Here is a 20,425-nt window from a genome sequence, read left to right as displayed (position 1 = left end):
GGATGAGTTCCTGAGCCTTAATCCTGCTGCTGAGGCTGTGAATGGACACAAAAAAACACCTGAGAATTCTGCCTCATCCCAAAAAATCAGGATGAGTTCCTGGGCCTTAATCCTGCTGCTGAGGCTGTGTATGGACACAAAAGCACCTGAAAGGAGCCCCAAAAGTTGTCATTTACACATCAGTCACTGCTTCCCATCTTTCTTGTGGTTTTTTTTTTTACAGCCCTTTGGAGCTTCTTACCCCAGTGGGTTGATTTGGGGTCACTTCAGCTGGAGGTCAACCTTTAAAAAGCCAAATCACATCGTGGATTTTTGGGAAATAGCCTTGTTTTTCCTTCTGGGTCCCAGCCTGATCCATCGTGTGTGGGGAGAATCTTTCCCTGGGAAATGAGCCACCCCCCAATTCATGTTTCAGCAGCAGTGCCTTCCTAGGACCCATTTAGTGATGAAACTGAATGTAAAAATAATCTGATTTAGACCACAGCCTCGTGACCCACATTCACCTAGGAGAGAGAGAAACCGGGCTGCTCCTTCCAGCCCAGGAATTAAAGGATTTGGTGTCTGCAGCGAGGCAGGAGGATGGTGGCTGGGTGTGCTCAGCCAAGGATGTGCACATCCCTGCTCTTGCTCATCCCAGTGGGAGGTGTGATGTGCCTGCAGGTGAAGCTCAGCGGTGAGAAGCAGGAAATCCAGGTCCCGCTTCCAAATCTTCCTCAGCTTTTAGCTTTGAACAACATCATCTCCCGGTTTTAGCTTGTTTTCCTCCGTGCCTTGGGCATGGGAGCTCTCTCCATGGCTGGGAGTTGGTGCCAGTGGGTGCTGATGGATGTGGGAAGGGTTGGGCAGGGCTCTGGGGTTTGGGATGTGCCGGGTGGGCTCAGAGGCTGCTGCAGGGCATCCCTCCAAGGAAGGGACATTAAATCCCATCCCAATCCAGCCCTGCCATGGGCAGGGACACCTCCCACTATCCCAGAGTGCTCCAGCCTGGCCTTGGGCACTGCCAGGGATCCAGGGGCAGCCACAGAAAACCTGGGAACTCCAGCCCAGGCAGGAATTCCCAATTCCCAATCCCCCAGGCAGCCCTGCCCTCTGGCAGTGGGATCCATTCCCTGTGTCCTGTCCCTCCAGCCCTTGTCCCCAGTCCCTCTGCAGCTCTCCTGGAGCCCCTTCAGGCCCTGCCAGGGGCTCTGAGCTCTGCCTGGAGCCTTCCCTTCTCCAGGGGAACATTCCCAGCTCTGCCTGGAGCCTTCCCTGCTCCAGGGGAACATTCCCAGCTCTGCCTGGAGCCTTCCCTTCTCCAGGGGAACATTCCCAGCTCTGCCTGGAGCCTTCCCTTCTCCAGGGGAACATTCCCAGCTCTGCCTGGAGCCTTCCCTTCTCCAGGGAACATTCCCAGCTCTGCCTGGAGCCTTCCCTTCTCCAGGGGAGCATTCCCAGCTCTCCGGGAGCCCCCCCAGGCCCATCCCCAGCCCGTCCCCGGCGCTCGGATCCCTGCTGGAAGCGGGGCCGGGCTGGATTTTTGCCGTCCCCGCCCCGGGCCGCCCCCGCCCGTGCCCATGGCGCTCCGCCCCGGCGGCGGCTCCGCTGCGCCCGGAGAGCGGCGGCGGCAGCTCCGGGGAGCGGGGAAAGGCGGCGGGGGATCGGGGAGCCATGGCAGCGGTGTGTGCGGGGCCGGGGGGGCGGCGGGGCCGGGGCCGGGGCGGTGACACCGACCTTGACGCTTTTATGTCCCCCGGGCAGGTGACGAGGGGCACCGCGACGCGCCGCAGCCGCCTGAAGCGCTCGGACGGCAGCACCACCTCCACCAGCTTCATCCTGCGGCAGGTCAGCGGCCTCCGGGGGGCTCGGGAGGGCTCGGGGCCGGAGGGGTCGGGACTCGGGGTCGCCCCCGGGGATGCTCCGGCCGCGGGCAGCGCTGGAGTTGGGAACAGCGCCGGAGTTCGGGGCTGGGAACGGCCCCAAAGCCGCATCGTTCCGGCGCTGCCCTCGCCCTGCGCTCCCCGCTGGAGCTGACCCCATGGGCACCGCCTGCTCACCCCCGGGGACACCGGGAGATGCTCCCGGCGCAGGGAAGGGGAGATGAGGCCGTCTCCCCACTTTGGGATTAATGGGAGGGGGGAAAATGGTTTTAAATGTGTCAAGAGCATCGCTATCTGAGGTTGGGGCTGCTCAGAGCTGGTTCCACAGCAGCCCCGTGCGCTGCGGGAACACTGGTAGCCGTCGGCATGGAACCTCCTGCTAACACTCCCCTTCTCCTTCCCTGCCACCCTTTTCCTTCCCTGTTCCCCTTTTCCATCCCCGCTCCCCTTTTCCGTCTCTATTCCCACTCCTGCCTGCCAGCTGTCCCCTGCTCAGACACAGACTGACAGCCTGAGTCCCCTGAAGCGTCAGCCTCACCTAAAAAACGCAGTTTGCAGGAAATATCAATTTCATTCCCAACTAGAGCATGTGGAACGTTCCCCAGAGCACCAACCTGCATCCCAGATTCCTCAGTGACTTGAGCAGGAATTGAAGGAAGCCCAGGGAAAGCAGAACTGGGCCCTTGACGGATCCAGGGACACTTGCCATGCATGGAAGCATGTTGTGCTCGGGGCACGGAGGCTGCTCTGTCAGAGAAAAGGATTGAAATAAGCCAGGGAAGTTTGATTTTGCTCGGTGGCATCTCCCTGTCACGGCTGCAGCCCGTGTGGGGCTGGCAGTCCCCGTTTCCAGAGTGACATGTGAGAGTCTCGGCGAGAACCTGACGTTCAGTGTGATCTGAGCCGTGGAGATGGGAGTTGAAACAAGGATAAATGAGCAGAAAGGCAGTTTTGGGTTATGCTGGAGGCTTGTGGCAGCCCAGGAGATGCTGCTGGCGGCCGTGGGTGCTCCTGGGAGGTGTCCTGGAGGAGCTCTCAGCTTCCAGAGGTGGAGTTGTGCTGCGTGGGAATTCAGGGTTTGTGCTTTGGGCACAGGGAGCAGGACATGACCTGGAATTTTGGAATCCAGGCCTGTCTATATGGTTTAGGGAGACTCACCTCACTCCTGACCCCCCCTGAGGCATTGCTTTCTACACTGGGTTTACACTTCCGATTAAGAAACAGGTAATCAGGTGATGGGATGTTTTTCCTGTCCTTTACCCTCCCACAGGGAAGTTTTCCCTGCTAACAATCAGGCTCTACAAGCAGAAGTGGAACAGAAAGTCCCAGCAGCAAGGATTAGCTTCAGGTAACACTGTGCTGCTTGTCGGTCTAATTTAAAAACAAACAGGAATTCTGGCACTGAGATTTGGAATCGGCGTCCCAGAGGAGTTAAAATCTTTTGTAGATCTTGTAAACATGAAAAACTGAGCACCAGCTTCTTGCCCAAACCCACAATACCTATGGAATTATATCCTTGGTTTCCTTCTGTGCCAGGAGAGACGCAGCTCCCTGGGATTTGAACTCATTGCTCGACTTTTCATTATGTTGCATTTAATTTTTGGTTTCCATCCATCGCTCAGTCTAATTCGGGAGGGGAGCGGCGTTTGGAGGAGCTTTTGGATTTGCTTTTGTGGATTTTCCACACCGTGTGGTGGGAAGCAGAGAGGGTCTGTGGTGCTGAGTGCTCCGGGTGTGTGTCCACAAGGACACAGCTCCCAGCTCCAGCCTCTCCCTGTGGGAATCCGGGGGAAATGTTGCATGGAGGGCACAAGGAGGAGTCCTGTCCTCTCAGGAACACACACGGGCTGTGCTGGAAATCGGGGGATGATGTTTAAGAAGCCCCAGAGTGAGTGGGATCACTGCTGTCCCCGGGTGACTCCTGATGCAGGAGATCCCAGCTGGTGGGATGGCCCCAAATCCGGGGACACGGCCAATGCTGGGAGCAAAACTGGCACCGAAGGGGTCAAGAGCGGCCTTGGAGCAAGGAATGGGTGCACAAAAGTGTTCCTCTGACGTGGCAGGTGCTGCTCAATTAGAGCCAAGAACCCCCTGAAGGGACAGGAGTCAATTATAAGACACTAATTAGGGCAGCTGGAAACGTGGGCTTATGATTGAACACAACGCTGGCATCAGAACTCCTCCTGGTGTTTTCTGGGGGGTTTTGTGTTCCCAAAATTCCTCCTGGTGTTTTCTGGGGGGTTTTGTGTTCCCAAAATTCCTCCTGGTGTTTTCTGGGGGGGTTTGTGTTCCCCAAAATTCCTCCTGGTGTTTTCTGGGGGGTTTTGTGTTCCCAAAATTCTTCCTTGTGTTTTCTGGGGGGTTTGTGTTCCCAGGGACTCCTCCTTGTGTTTTCTGGGGGGTTTTGTGTTCCCAAAATTCCTCCTTGTGTTTTCTGGGGGGTTTTGTGTTCCCAAAATTCCTCCTGGTGTTTTCTGGGTGTTTTGTGTTCCCAAAATTCCTCCTTGTGTTTTCTGGGGGGTTTTGTGTTCCCAAAATTCCTCCTTGTGTTTTCTGGGGGGTTTTGTGTTCCCAAAATTCCTCCTGTGTTTTCTGGGGGGTTTGTGTTCCCAGAACTCCTCCTGGTGTTTTCTGGGGGGGTTTGTGTTCCCAAAATTCCTCCTTGTGTTTTCTGGGTGTTTTGTGTTCCCAAAATTCCTCCTGGTGTTTTCTGGGGGGGTTGTGTTCCCAAAATTCCTCCTGTGTTTTCTGGGGGGGTTTTGTGTTCCCAAAATTCCTCCTGGTGTTTTCTGGGGGGTTTGTGTTCCCAAAATTCCTCCTGGTGTTTTCTGGGGGGGTTTGTGTTCCCAAAATTCCTCCTGGTGTTTTCTGGGGGGTTTTGTGTTCCCAAAATTCCTCCTGGTGTTTTCTGGGGGGGTTTGTGTTCCCAGGGACTCCTCCTTGTGTTTTCTGGGGGGGTTTGTGCTCCCAAAATTCCTCTTTGTGTTTTCCGGGTGTTTTGTGTTCCCAAAATTCCTCCTTGTGTTTTCTGGGGGGGGTTGTGTTCCCAAAATTCCTCCTGGTGTTTTCTGGGGGGGTTTGTGTTCCCAAAATTCCTCTTTGTGTTTTCCGGGTGTTTTGTGTTCCCAAAATTCCTCCTGGTGTTTTCTGGGGGGGTTTGTGTTCCCAAAATTCCTCCTGGTGTTTTCTGGGGGGGTTTGTGTTCCCAGAACTCCTCCTGGTGTTTTCTGGGGGGGGTTGTGTTCCCAAAATTCCTCCTGGTGTTTTCTGGGGGGTTTTGTGTTCCCAAAATTCCTCCTGGTGTTTTCTGGGGGGTTTTGTGTTCCCAAAATTCCTCCTGGTGTTTTCTGGGGGGTTTTGTGTTCCCAAAATTCCTCCTGGTGTTTTCTGGGGGGGTTGTGTTCCCAAAATTCTTCCTTGTGTTTTCTGGGGGGGTTTGTGTTCCCAGCCCTTGTGACCTGTGGCTGCACCAGGATTTGGTGTTTTCCCTTGGAATTCTGGCGGTACCAGTTTATTCCCTGCGATTTCTAGTGAGATTTATTTCACTGGCAAAAGCTGTGACCTGCTCAGAACAAGAAGCACCCAGGGGTTGTGTCAGAGCATCCATCACTTCTGGGGATGCTGGGGTGGAAGTTCAGCTCCCCATTCTTCTCCTCCTCCTCCTTTTACTCCTTCTCCTCCTCTCCAGGTGTCTCCCAGAGGAAAATATTTACACATTTTGCTTTTTGTTGACCCAACTGCAGCTCTTGTGCAGGTGAGATTGAAACACCTCCTGGTGCAGGGTGTTCCTTTGGAATGTTCTCCCTCACACCTCAGGGTCTGGAGCACCAGGAGAGGCTGAGGGAGCTGGGAAGGGGCTGGAGAATTCCTGAGGGAGCTGGGAAGGGGCTGGAGAATTCCTGAGGGAGCTGGGAAGGGGCTCAGCCTGGAGAAAAGGAGGATCCAGAGGGATCTTTTCCCTCTCTGGAATTCCCTGCCAGGAGGGGACAGCCGGGGGGATTTGGGATCAGGGAACAGGGACAGGAGGAGAGGGAACAGCCTCAGGCTGGCCCAGGAAAGATTTAGATTGGATATTGGGACAATTCCTTCACGGAAAAGGGGCTCAGGTGGAATCCCCATCCCTGCAGGGATTTAAAGCCCTGTGGATGTGACACTTGGGGACAAGTGTCAGTGGTGGCCTTGGCACTGCTGGGGACAGTTGGACTCGATGATTTCCGAGGATTTTTTGGTACCAGCAGGGCCTTGTAATAAAACCCCCTTGAAACATCCGTAGGAATCAGTGGAAATCCTTCCCAGCTTGTGCCAGAGACTCCAAGTGAAGCCACTGAGTGTCCCTGAGCAGTCCAAGGACATTTAACTTCACACAAAACTATATTTAGATGTGCAGCTTATTTCTGGAAGTTTTTTTTTTTTTTTGCTGCTTCTTTAGAGATAGTTGAGGTTAAAGCCAATTTTCTTTTGAGACTTAGTTACACCTGGTGCTGCATCTCTGGCAGCACTTGTGCTTCCCCTTTTTAAATATCATTTTTCCTGTGTAATATTGAGAGGGAGAGAAGAGCAGCATTTTCTGTCATCAGAGCTGTAACAACACTTTAAAGGTTGAGGACGTTGCGACAAAAGAATTTAGAATCTTTTAAAAAGAGTTTTGTGGCCTTGTTTCCATCGGGCTCTGCTCATCAGCGACAGTTTCTTGATGAACTTTTCAAGGTGCATCTGAATTCTTCCCAGAGTTCTGCATTTTTTTTATTTTTTTTTTTGTCTCAAAATCCCTTTTCCTCAGAGCACCACCTGGGGACTCTGGTCTCTACTGGAGGCAGATGCTGCTGGGAGCAGGGCCCATTCCAGGGGGAACCTGCAGTGATCCAGGCATTCCTCAAAATCCAGCGCTGATTAAATGGATTAAAAAAAAAAAAACAAAAAACGTGTCTGCAGAGGAGCAGAGCAGAGGTTCAGTAATTTAGCAGGATGAGCTCAATCCTGCCATGAGTCATTAATTTCTAAAATACAGCTTACTGTCATGGAATGTGATTATTCCTTAGGCTGGGCTCTTATTTTTCCTCTGTGCAGCACTCAGGAGCTGTTTAAGCGTTTGACAGGTGAATAAAAGGCTGAGCCCTCTCTCCCCCTGGCATGGCTGTGCCTCATCCCTGCTGGGATCAGGGGGCTCAGCTCAGCCAGCACTGGCAGCTCTCAGGTTACGCCATTTGATGAAGTTACAGCGGATTTAGTTTGTACGAGCCGAGATTTGAGTTCGTCAATCCAAATATTTAGGTTGAGTCAAGGAGGGGAGTTCAGGCTGGAAGTGAAATGGATGTTCCCAGGGTGTGTGGCTTGACTTTCCCTCAGGTTTGAGGTTTTCTCCTGCATTCAGCACCACAGAATTTACAAAAGCTTTGCCAAAGGACCTCGCAGCTTCGGGGGGAAAGTGGAGTTTCCTGCTGATGTCACAAAACCTGGAATTGTTTTGGTTGCTAGGGACTTCAATCCCATCCCATTCCAACTCCCTGCCATGGACAGGGACACCTCCCAGGCTGCTCCAGTGTCCAGCCTGGCCTGGGACACTTGGTGCTGTTGGTTTGCCATGGCCTGAGGTTAATTCCAGGTGGGTTTTGAGGATGGTTTGCTCTCTGCAGGGTGAAGATGGGGCCATCCATCCCATCCATCCCCGCTGGCAGGGCTGCACTGGGACAATCCATGGCAGGAATTCCCTGACAGACTGAGCAGCTTCCAGGGAATTGTCCCTTGGCAGCTGAGGAGAAACCATCCCACCAAAGGGGCAGAGCTGGGTTTTTGGGATGGCTGCACTGACCTTGGTGAGGGAATCCTGGGAAAACGAGGGCTGTGGAGTCAAGGCTGCTTCCCTACAGCTTCCAGTGTGGAAGGTGCTCACCTGGGCAGCTCCAGGTGAGCCCAAAGGTTCCAGGACATCCAGAGGCCTGGATCCATCAGTTCCTCCATGTGTGGAGAAGGGCAGAGCCATGGGATGCACTGGTGCCTCTCCCAGAGTTTCCTGGAAGGAAAGTGATGGGCTTGGAGCGTGTCCTTCATGGAGCTGAGCCAGGATGGATTTCAGGGAAAGCTTCTTCCCCCAGGGAATGGGCACACTCCCAAGAGCTCCAGGAGAGTTTGGACAGCACTCCCAGGGTGAGAATTTGGGATGTCTGTGCAGGGCCAGGATCCAGATCCATGATCCCATGGCTCGCTTCCCACTTAGGATATTCTGGGACTCCATGAACCTTCACAAGGTTGAAACACCAATAAAAAACATCCATTTCATTTCCTTTTCCTTTCTATTATAAAACAAGGAGTAGGAAAATTGTTCTGTCATCCCCACGGCCACGCTGAAGCCGGCAGCCTTCTGCACATTCCCGTTTTTCCTCTGGAAAGCTGCGTGCCTGGGAATCTCTGTGGCACCAGGAGGCTTAATTGAATGTTTCTTAATGTTCTAATTGAATCCCCAATTAAGTTCTCACTTGGTGCTCTGTTAGGAAGTGATTTTGTGTTTGCAAGCAAATCTCCATCGGGGCTGTGTTTTTCCAAGGAAAAATTCCACAGCTGTTGATGGTTTTTTGGGCTGGGTTTGGAGCCTCCACAGCCTCAGAGCAGTTCCAGGGGTGGTGTCCATGCTGAGGGCTCCACATTGGAGCAATTCCCATGGAATTGGGGCACCATCCACGGCCCCAGCACGGTGGGGTGGGTTCCTGGAATGGTCAGAAATGTGGGAGGCAGCCTGGAATGAACAGATCTGTTCCATGGATGCAGAAAAGTCGGATTTGTGCCTTCCCAAAGCTCCATGTGCTGTTCCCCAGCAGATGTGCCTTTGGAATTGTCCCTTCCCAAAGCTCCATGTGCTGTTCTCCAGCAGATGTGCCTTTGGAATTGTCCCTTCCCAAAGCTCCGTGTCCTGTTCTCCAGCAGATGTGCCTTTGGAATTGTCCCTTCCCAAAGCTCCATGTGCTGTTCTCCAGCAGATGTGCCTTTGGAATTGTCCCTTCCCAAAGCTCCATGTTCTCCAGCAGATGTGCCTTTGGAATTGTCCCTTCCCAAAGCTCCATGTGCTGTTCTCCAGCAGATGTGCCTTTGGAATTGTCCCTTCCCAAAGCTCCGTGTCCTGTTCTCCAGCAGATGTGCCTTTGGAATTGTCCCTTCCCAAAGCTCCATGTGCTGTTCTCCAGCAGATGTGCCTTTGGAATTGTCCCTTCCCAAAGCTCCATGTTCCCCAGCAGATGTGCCTTTGGAATTGTCCCTTCCCAAAGCTCCATGTTCTCCAGCAGATGTGCCTTTGGAATTGTCCCTTCCCAAAGCTCCATGTGCTGTTCTCCAGCAGATGTGCCTTTGGAATTGTCCCTTCCCAAAGCTCCATGTTCTCCAGCAGATGTTCCTTTGGAATTGTCCCTTCCCAAAGCTCCATGTGCTGTTCCCCAGCAGATGTGCCTTTGGAATTGTCCCTTCCCAAAGCTCCATGTTCCCCAGCAGATGTGCCTTTGGAATTGTCCCTTCCCAAAGCTCCATGTGCTGTTCTCCAGCAGATCTGCCTTTGGAATTGTCCCTTCCCAAAGCTCCATGTGCTGTTCCCCAGCAGATGTGCCTTTGGAATTGTCCCTTCCCAAAGCTCCATGTTCCCCAGCAGATGTGCCTCTGGAATTGTCCCTTCCCAAAGCTCCATGTGCTGTTCTCCAGCAGATGTGCTGACCAGCTGATTGTCTCCATGGTAACAAGGTTTGGCTTCGGAAATAGCCGAAAGTCACCCAAGAAAAGTCGGATATTAATAGAGAGCGACGTCGGGATGGATCAAAAATAGGCTTTGGCATCTCCTCGTCCCAAATTTGGGGGATTTGGGAGCCATCCGTGTGTCTGCACCGGCCGTGGGTGTTTATTTACGTGTCTTTGTGCAGCGTGACCTATAAATTTATTCTCTTTAGTCGAGCAGTGTTATTGCAGTGAGGCATTTCCCTGCTTGGAGCAGCATCGTGGGAATGGGGGATGTTGGAGAGGTGGGAATGAAAAAAAATACCTCCACAGGCATGGAAATACCGGGATTAAAAAGGGCAGAATTATAAATGAGAATGGAAATATTGTAAGAATATGAATGCACAATGCTCTTCCCCCTTCAAGGTTTAATGGGCAAGATCTAAAAAAACACCTTTACAAATAAATACCTTAACAAAAAATACCTTTACAAAAAAATACCTTTATAAAAAATACCTCTACAAAAAATACCTTTACGAAAAAAATACCTTTAAAAAAATACCTTTATAAAAAATACCTTTACAAAAAATACCTTTACAAACATGTAAATATATACATATATATACATATAGATATATTTTTAAAAATATATGGGATATGAATACAGAATGCTCACGCTTTCAGCCTTCAATATTTAATAAATAAGAATGAAAAAATGTCTTTACAAACATATAAATACAAATATATATAGGTATAAATATATATGTGGGTGTATATTTATATATATATAGGGTTGAGTGCACTCTAAACATATATATAAACATCAGGTTGACAGCTCTTCCTGTCCCCCTTCAATATTTAATACATAAGAATGAAAAAATACCTTTACAAACATGTAAATATATACCTGCAAAAGCATATAAATATATTTTAAAAATATATGAGGTATGAATACAGAATGCTCATGCTCTCACCTTTCAGTATTTAATACCTAAGAATGAAAAAATACCTTTACAAGCACATAAATATATATATATAGGTATAAATATATGTGTGTGTATATATATAGTTGAGTGCACCCTAAATATATATATGTGTGTGTAGGGTTGATAGCTCTTGCTGTCCCTCTTCAATATTTAATAGGAAAGAATTCAAAAATACCTTTACAAACATGTAAATATATATATAGGTATAAATATATATATATATATAGGGTATGGATGCACAATGCTCTTGCTGTCCCCCTTCAATATTTAATAGAAGAGAATGTAAAAATACCTTTACAAACAGGTAAATAGATATATTAAAAAGGGTATAAATATATATATGCATATACATATGTATATACACATATATATAAATAAATAAATGAGATATATATATTTAAATAGATATATAGGGTATATACAGGGTATGAATGCACAATGCTCTTGCTGTCTCCCTGCAATATTTAATAAGAAAGAATTTTAAAACACCTTTACAAACACATCAATAGATATATAGAAAAGGATATATATCTATATATATATTTATATATATATTTAAATAGATATATAAGGTATGAATTCACGATGCTCTTGCTGTCCCCCTTCAGTATTTAATAAGAAAGAATTTAAAAACACCTTTACAAACACGTACATAGATATATTAAAAAAGGATATAAATAAATATATTTATATATATACTTAAATAGATATCTAGGGTATGAATTCACGATGCTCTTGCTGTCCCCCTTCAGTATTTAATAAGAAAGAATTTAAAAATACCTTTACAAACATGTACATAGGTATATAAAAAAGGAGATAGATATATATATATTTATATATATATATTTTTATATATATATTTAAATGGATATATAGAGTATGAATGCCCGATGTTCTTGCTGTCCCCCTTCAATATTTAATAAGAAAGAATTTAAAAATACCTTTACAAACACGTACATAGGTATATAAAAAAGGAGATATATATATATTTATATATATATTTTATATATATATTTTATATATATTTTATATATATATATATTTAAATGGATATATAGAGTATGAATGCCCGATGTTCTTGCTGTCCCCCTTCAATATTTAATAAGAAAGAATTTAAAAATACCTTTACAAACACGTACATAGATATTTAAAAAAGGAGATATATATATATATTTATATTTAAATAGCTATCTAGGGTATGAATGCACGACGCTCTTGCTGCCCCCATTCCTGCAATGAGGAGCCAGGAATTCAGGAATCCTACATGACCTGACCCACGCTGAGTTCAATCCAGGCCTGAACCTCCCCGGGCAGCCCCATGCCCATGGCCACCTCCTCCTCCTCCCAGTGGCCCCAGTTTGGGCTCCCGGATTTGTGCCTGGAGCCATCCCAGGGGAGCCCTGGAGAGGATGCGGGGCTGTGCCGACGTTTCTATGGACACCAGCACACATCCCATGGAGCGTGCAGGAAGCTGGGATGATGGTGACTTGGGCCTCCACGCTCACATGTGTTCCGCTGCTCCGAAAGGAACGTGGCAGAGACACAAACAGCTTTTTTATCCTGAACCCTTTAGGTTTTGGGAGACCCACGGAGCTGGAGAAAAGAGCTCCTGAATTCCTCTCTGTTTGTTTCAGGGTCATGGAAAGGGGGGGAAGCCTGATGTGAATAATCTTCCAAATTGGCTTTAAAAATTAATCAAGCGGAGAGCCAAGAAAATAAAATCTAAAATTCTTGAGCCACTCGCCGCGTTAAAAAGATCTGCTGTTCAAAGAGGTTTTGGCTGATAGCCAAGTGGAATAAAAAGAATCCCAAAATCCCAGACTGGTTTGGGATGGAAGGGACTTTAAAGCTCATCCAGTTCCATCAGGGACATCTCCCACTATTCCAGGCTGCTCCAAACCCCATCCAGCCTGGCCTTGGACACTTCCAGGGATCCAGGGGCAGCCACAGCTTCTCTGGGAATTCTATTTCAGTTCCTCCCCACCTTCCCAGCCAGGATATTCCTTCCCAATAACCCAGCTAAACATTTTGATAATGACTGATTGGACAACTGAGACAATTTAAAGAGTGGGAATAAGAACATGCCTTTCCTCTGTTGTTTTAATTTTTGGCTGCTGGTGACAAGGTCTCCAGATAAAATGGGCTTGGGAAGAGCAAGGCCTTGCCCTTCCCCTCTCATAAAAATGGGAAACTTTCCCTAAAGCACAGGGAGGGAGGTTGGAGATCCCTCCTGGCCCCATTCTCTGCCCTGGTACAAACCCCGGGGGTTTTGGGGACCTTTCACAGCTCAGCCCTTCTGTGGGAGGTGCTGCTCCCTCCTCAGGGCTGTTGGGAATTTTGGTGCCAGCATTCCCTGCGTGTCCCTGAGTGTCCCTGAGTGTCCCCACTCCAAGCCCCGTGGGTTGTTTGGTGAGATCACTGAAAGGTTCAGGGGAGGGAAAACACACCCTTGGTAGTTCCACCCATCACATTCCCACTGAATAATAAACTCTCAGCATTCCCTTTTCCCTGACACTTCAGGGAAAATGTTTTCTCATCCCAAATAAGAGATTTAACATCTTTAGGTAAAAGTTTGTTGAATCCTGAGAATTTGCTTGGGTCTGGGCCGTGACGCCTTTTCCTAGCAGGAATAATCCATAACCTCTGCTTGTTTTTCCTTGGATCCCTGTTTTTCCTGTGCTTTGTGCTTTGTGGTGGTCATTCCCCGTGCTGCTGGTGTCAGAGCTTACCCAGGCACTCTTTTCCCAGCTTACAGAACTCAGCATTTTCCCATTTATCCGTGCAGACAGCGGGAGCTGCCCCCGTGTCTGCACATCTCCACAGGTTACTGCACTTCATGCAGTTTGATAGCCCTGCAAAAATCACAGATCCCCAGCCAGGCAAGGCAGTAAAATCATTCCAGGCTGGAATTTACAAAAAAAAAAAAAACAAAACAACCTTTTGAAAATGTTCCTTTAGAAATCAAGATGATCTTTTTTTTGAGGGATAATTATTGGGATTTGCAGCATCAGATGCCTAAAATCAAGCAGAAGAACCCCAAACCATGTCCTGGAGGAAAATCCCAGTTATTCTCCTCACTTGTGACTCCAGTAAACCTTGACAAACACAGTTACGTGTCCATTTCCAAAGAAAAAGGTGGATTATGTGGGAATTTTCCAACCCAATTCCACTGTTGGTTTGGATTTGCGTTTTGTGGACAGTTACATTCTCCACTTCTGCCTCAAGGGAACTTTCTCCTGGATGAGACCTTCTTGGACAACACTTGACATGTACATGTTCACTCCCGGTTTTGTGAAGTGTTTTTGGAGCCTTTTATGCCAAATTCCCTCCGTACTTCCAAGGTCAGGGGTGGAATTTTTGTACCAGGAGTTAGTTGGGGCGTCCATTCCTTGGGTGATCTCTTCTGGGCAATGGGAACTGATTTTCCCATTAGGAGACACTTCATAACCTGGTGGTTTTTTTGGTTGGGTTTTTTTTTTTTTCCTCCTCTCTTATTCATCAGAGAGTGATAAAAATGCCCTCAGCACTTGGCATTTCTTAGGCCTTAATGACCAGTCGATGTTAATGGCCCGAGATGATGAAACCTCCAGCCAGGCATTCATCTTCCTGCTGGCAATTAGGGCTGAAATATTCTCCTGCTGCTTTGCCTTGGAGCATCTGGGGCCAGCAGCAGCAGCTTCTCCTCACTGTCCCTGCTCCCCACACGCCAGGATTGGGAGAGAAAAGCTCCATCCCATGGGGGAGAAAAGCTCCATTCCATGGGAGAGGAAAGCTCCATCCCAAGGGAGAGGAAAGCTCCATCCCATGGGGGAGAAAAGCTCCATCCCAAGGGAGAGGAAAGCTCCATCCCATGGGAGAGGAAAGCTCCATCCCACGGGAGAGGAAAGCTCCATCCCATGGGAGAGAAAAGCTCCATCCCATGGGAGAGGAAAGCTCCATCCCACGCGAGAGGAAAGCTCCATCCCATGGGAGAGGAAAGCTCCATCCCAAGGGAGAGGAAAGCTCCATCCCATGGGGGAGAAAAGCTCCATCCCAAGGGAGAGGAAAGCTCCATCCCATGGGAGAGGAAAGCTCCATCCCATGGGGGAGAAAAGCTCCATCCCATGGGAGAGAAAAGCTCCATCCCATGGGAGAGGAAAGCTCCATCCCACGGGAGAGGAAAGCTCCATCCCATGGGAGAGAAAAGCTCCATCCCATGGGAGAGGAAAGCTCCATCCCACGCGAGAGGAAAGCTCCATCCCATGGGAGAGGAAAGCTCCATCCCAAGGGAGAGGAAAGCTCCATCCCATGGGGGAGAAAAGCTCCATCCCAAGGGAGAGGAAAGCTCCATCCCATGGGAGAGGAAAGCTCCATCCCATGGGGGAGAAAAGCTCCATCCCATGGGAGAGAAAAGCTCCATCCCATGGGAGAGGAAAGCTCCATCCCATGGGAGAGGAAAGCTCCATCCCAAGGGAGAGAAAAGCTCCATCCCATGGGGGAGAAAAGCTCCATCCCATGGGAGAGAAAAGCTCCATCCCATGGGAGAGGAAAGCTCCATCCCAAGGGAGAGGAAAGCTCCATCCCACGGGAGAGGAAAGCTCCATCCCATGGGGGAGGAAAGCTCCATCCCAAGGGAGAGGAAAGCTCCATCCCAAGGGAGAGGAAAGCTCCATCCCATGGGAGAGGAAAGCTCCATCCCATGGGAGAGAAAAGCTCCATCCCACGAGAGAGAAAAGCTCCATCCCATGGGAGAGGAAAGCTCCATCCCATGGGAGAGAAAAGCTCCATCACATGGGAGAGGAAAGCTCCATCCCATGGGAGAGAAAAGCTCCATCCCAAGGGAGAGGAAAGCTCCATCCCAAGGGAGAGGAAAGCTCCATCCCGTGGGAGAGGAAAGCTCCATCCCAAGGGAGAGGAAAGCTCCATCCCGTGGGAGAGAACAGCTCCATTCCATGGGAGAGGAAAGCTCCATCCCATGGGAGAGGAAAGCTCCATCCCAAGGGAGAGGAAAGCTCCATCCCATGGGACAGTAACTCTGCTCTGCTGTGGGTAAAGGAGATGTGTGAGCTGGGGGTGACAGAGGGGACAGCTGCTGGTGCTCTGTGGGACAGTATCTCCACATCTCTGGGGGCTGTGGTGGGAGGAGAGGGAATCCAGGAATTCCACATGGGATTGGAGGAGAAGGTCATGTGGGAGATGCAGAGGAGGGAAGGATGAGCTGGGGTTAAAACACTTCAGGAAAAGGAGATTGGACACAGAGCCACGGTGAGAGCTGAGTGGGAAGGATCCTCGTGGAATGAGTCACGGAATTGTGGTTAAAGTTGGAAAAGACCTTTGAGATCATCAAGTCCGACATCACCACCGTGGTCACCCCTGTCCCCAAGTGCCACCTGCACATGTTTTCTGAGCCCCTCCAGGGATGGGGACCCCACCCTGCCCTGGGCAGCCCCTTCCAGTGCTTTCCAACCCTTTCCTGAAAGAACTGATCCTAAGATTGAACCTAAACCTCCCCCAGCACAACTTGAGGCTCTCTCCTCTCCTGCAGCTCGTGGCCCTGCTCCTCTTCCCTTTCCTCTTCCATCTCCATCTCCATTTCCCTTCTCCAAAAGCTCCCTCTGGCCTTGCCTTGGCTGTCTCCTTTCCACCAGTGCCTCTCATTCCTCTGCACTGAATTCCAGCAGCTGCCTCATTACCCACTTTTGTACCAGACAAAAAGAGTGGGAAGAGGGGAAATCCCAAATTTTTACTATAGTAACTGGTTAAATTCGGATAAGGACGGCGTGTGGGATTTTTTTTTCCTTGTTGTTTGTTTCTGTTTTTCCTGGGAATGTTGTTACTTTCTTTTTATTCCCCAATTCCGTGTGTCACAGCTTGTGTTTGTCCCTTAGAAGTGACAGTGTGGGGACACTCCCTCCCCATCTGAGGACCCATGGACAGGGTGTCACATCAGCCAAGTGATGGGAACAGACTGAGGGAAAAAAAAAGAGCTCCCCAAAACCTGACAAAAAACCAGGGCCAGGGAAAAAAGGGACAGAGAAAGGAGAAGAGGAGTGGGGGGAAAAAAAGACCAAGAAAGGAGAAGTGGAATCTGTCTCTGTTGAGCACAAAATGTGGGTAGTGGCCCTAAAGAGTGGGTGACTCTTTTATAACTCATCTTCTGTCACTTCATTCCCCCATCCTGAGGTGTTCTGGAAGGGAAATTTTCCCTTTAGGAAGCAGTTGGATGTGTCCTAGCCACACTCCTGGTCCTGGAGCAGCTTCCTCTGTTTTCATCCTTTTTTTTTTTTTTTTGCCTTTCTCTTTTCTTTCTGGTTTGTTCCTTTCCCTTTGTCCCTGCAGAGTTTGGGTGAGGATTGGTACAAAAAGCAGCAGCAAAGCCATCAGGAGTGCCTCCTGCCCCATGATGCCCTCTCCATGGACACTCTGTGTGTCTCCTCTGCCCCTCTCCTTTTCCCCAGGGATTTTTCCAGGGATGTAGTTTATAGGGTTTCTGTAAGGCACTGAGATTGTCTCGATTTCACCACGTGATTCCTGTTTTCTCAGGGGCCAAACCTTCACAAAGGAAATCTTCTTGGCCCCATCCAGCCTGGCCTTGGACTCTCCCAGGGCTGGGAAATGTTTTATGGGTTTATTTCAGGGATTCTTCCGCTCCAAACCATCCACAAGTGGAGGAGCAGCTCACATCCCTCCGTGACGAATCTCTTGGTATTTAAAACTTCTCCATGGTCGTGTGTGCTCCGGGTCCTCTCCGTGCTCAGTGCTGCTGGCTGAGGAGGCTTTTGTGGGTTTCTGTAACCTGATAAATAACTGAGGATCCCCCACAACCTCTCACCTTCCCCAGATCCTGGCACCCCAAATCCAACTCGCACCTCTTTCACCTGCAAACCCTTCCCCTCCCATTTTTCACAGCTGCCTCTGTGGTTTCTGGCAGGGGTAAATGAGAGGTTACCACTCCCAGGCAGGAGCTGGGGAATCACAAGCCGGTGTAATTTATGCAGGAGCAGTGTGGGGGAAATTGCAGCCCACTCCTGTTCCACATAAATTATGGATGTACCTCCTTGGAAATAGCTACAGAGGGGGTTCAGGTTTTTTGGTTTGGTTTTTTTTGGGGTTGGTTTTTTTTTTTTTTTTTTTTTGGGCTAATGAATCATGCCTGAATTTCTACAGTACCTACATTGACTCAAATGTCTCCTTTTGGCCCCACCTTTCTTTTGACATCATCTCTAAACTTTGGCTGAACTCGCAGCTCCGGATGTTTCCTTCTCTTCCTCACAACAGACCCATTCCTTGAAGACCCTGTTTGGAAAAGAGGCTCCAGAATTTACCCCCAAAGCCTTCCCCAACAGGAGAGTTTCTGTCTTGTGCTTTGGAGATCTCTGAAGAGATCCCTCAGCTGCTTTTGGAGGATCCATGGGAATAAATGAGTGTTTAGGAAGGTGCACTCTGCTCTTGTGTGCACACATCCATGGGTTTAGAACCTTTGGAGCTGTGGCCTTCAAGCCAAGGCTCTGGGCAGCACAAAACCTTTGGAATTGAGTAGGGAAATAAAGGAATTGGAAGATATTCCTGAAGGAAGTGAAGGCTGCTGCTGCCCACTGTGTATTTGGGATATCTCCATCTAAGATACAGATATCTGAGATGACATAAATGATGTAAAAAAATGATGTAAAAAGAAAGGTGGGGCCAAAAGGAGACATTTGAGTCAATGTGGGTACTGTAGAAATTCAGGCATGATTCATTAGCAAAATAAAAAACCCCAAAAAAACCCAACCTGAACCCCCTCTGTAGCTATTTCCAAGGAGGTACATCCATAAGACACAGATATCTCAGACAGAGATATTTAAGATATCTCTATCTAAGATATAGATAAAATATTGATATTTCTGCAAGCTGAGGGGGGGATTTAGAGGAATGCCCCAGGAATTATCCATGAGGAATATCCCAGGAGCAGCTGGGCTGGGATCTGAGCTCCTTCCACTGCAGCACAGGGAACATCCACCAGGCAGGAGCCGCTTGGGCAGGGCTTTGGGCAGGATGTGGAATGATGAAAAAGGGGATTGTTTGGAACAGGAGAAGAAGATGGAACAGCTTTGCACCTAAAATCAGCCTGCTCCAAGGATACAGAACGTTATGGGAAGAGGGCTGGAAGTGTGATTTTGATGATAATAAAGGAGCGGGCGGAGCGGCGTGGGCACCCCGGGAGAGGGGTGGAATGAGGAGATGGAGCAGGGAGAGGAGCTCAGGGCTGAGCGAGGAGGTGGAATCATGGAAATCAACCCCCACTCCTGGAGAACCACTTGGATTTTGCCCTGGATGCAAGCAGGCAGGATTTCAAAGATGCTAAAGAGAGGGATATTTTATTGTCTTGTGCGAGGAGCCTGCCTGGGCTATATTTAAACTGATCTCATGTGTGCTTTCATGAGGAATCTGTGCAGTTTCCCCCGTTTGATGTCATTTTTTTCCAGCACAATTATTTATGTTCCAGTGGAAGGTGACGCTGCCCGTGGCAGGGGGTGGAACAGGATGAGCCTCAAGGTCCTTTGCAATCCCAACCAGTCTGGTTTTGTGACTCAGTGCCACACGCAGCTCCGCGTTTGGCAAATATCAGAGGACTTCAGTTCAGGCCCTGGCCATATGCTAATGTAAAATATGCTAATGAGCAGCTAACGAGCGGGGAGGATGCTCTGCCTGAATTTACAGCATCGCTTCCCTGCGGTTTGGGGAATTTCAGCTAAGTCTGGCTTGGAGAGGGGAAACTTTGCTCTCTCCACAGCAGTTCCAGGCTGTGCCTTTCTCCCATTCAGGTCTATTATTAGAACCCTTCCTTGGTACAATGTCTTTTAATAAAATCCCTGGGGTTTTTTTTCTTTTTTTTTTTTTTTTTTTTTCCTATTCAGTTCTATTCTTAGAACATTATTTCGTGGTAGGGTGTATTTTAATACAACCCCAAATCAAAGTGCTGATGGTTTCTGGCTCCCCAGTATCCCCAGTCAGGACTGTGCCTCTGAACTGGTCCTGCTGCGTCCACCCACGTGTTACTGGTTTGGAGTGGGTCGAGTCCTTTGTTCCCACAAAAACCCTTTTTGGGTTGTATTTAAAAGGCAACATTTCAGGGTGGGATGAGCTTGCCCTATTCCTATGGAAACAAAATACCATGCAGAGAGAAACCCCCCAAATTTCGGAGCATTTTTGGAAATCCGGGGCCATCTGGAGGGAGAAGCCTGCAGGGAGGTGTCCGTGTGTTCCTCACAGATGTCACCACTCCTGCCACAGCAGATCCCAAGGGATCCTGAGGGATCTGCCTCCCTGACTTCCACGGTGGCCGTGGCAGCTGTGACTTGGTTTGAGCTTGAGGGGGTTGAGCTGGGCTTGGAGGGTGTCCTGAGCATCTGGCACATCTCCAGTTTCCTGGGCTCATCCCAAAACCCCGGAATGGGTTGGGCTGGGAAGGTTAAAGCCCATCCCAATCCACACCTCCCACCATCCCAGTGCTCCAGCCTGGCCTTGGGCACTGCCAGGGATCCAGGGGCAGCCCCAGCTGCTCTGGGAATCCCAGCCCAGGCAGGAATTCCCAATTCCCAATCCATTCCTGCCCTCTGGCAGTGGGATCCATTCCCTGTGTCCTGTCCCTCCAGCCCTTGCCCATCTCCAGCAATCCTCCCCACATCCAGGAGAGCAGACACAAATGTCCCTCCGTTTCCAGCAGGTATCCAGAAGTAATAATAATCTTCCAAAATGTAAAGTTTGGAGAAAAATCAATCCTGTGTCTTCCCTGGAATGGGGGCTGGGAGCATTTGGGCTGTGGGAGCACAACCATGGGGGGATGCTCCTGGTTTGGATCCTGCTCTTGGTTTGGATCAGCTCCTGATTTGGATCCTGGTCCTGATTTGGATCCTACCCCAGGTTTGGATC

General features: G+C 49.2%; 1 protein-coding gene across 1 annotated transcript in view; it reads left to right on the top strand.

Moving 5' to 3' along the window:
* Nucleotides 1-589: 589 nt before the first annotated feature.
* CACNB4 (calcium voltage-gated channel auxiliary subunit beta 4) overlaps nt 590-20,425 on the top strand; it is a 78,663-nt gene continuing 58,827 nt past the window's right edge. The window contains exons 1-2 of the mRNA XM_066323208.1: nt 590-693; nt 1,741-1,824. Of these exons, the coding sequence (XP_066179305.1) occupies nt 607-693; nt 1,741-1,824 (171 nt within the window). The 5' untranslated portion in view covers nt 590-606. The remainder of the gene's footprint in view (nt 694-1,740; nt 1,825-20,425) is intronic.

Source organism: Sylvia atricapilla, chromosome 7, assembly GCF_009819655.1.
Source record: "Sylvia atricapilla isolate bSylAtr1 chromosome 7, bSylAtr1.pri, whole genome shotgun sequence".
Lineage (NCBI taxonomy): Eukaryota > Metazoa > Chordata > Aves > Passeriformes > Sylviidae > Sylvia > Sylvia atricapilla.
The sequence above is the reverse complement of the archived record's forward strand: the minus strand, read 5'-3'. Positions and strand labels throughout refer to the sequence as shown.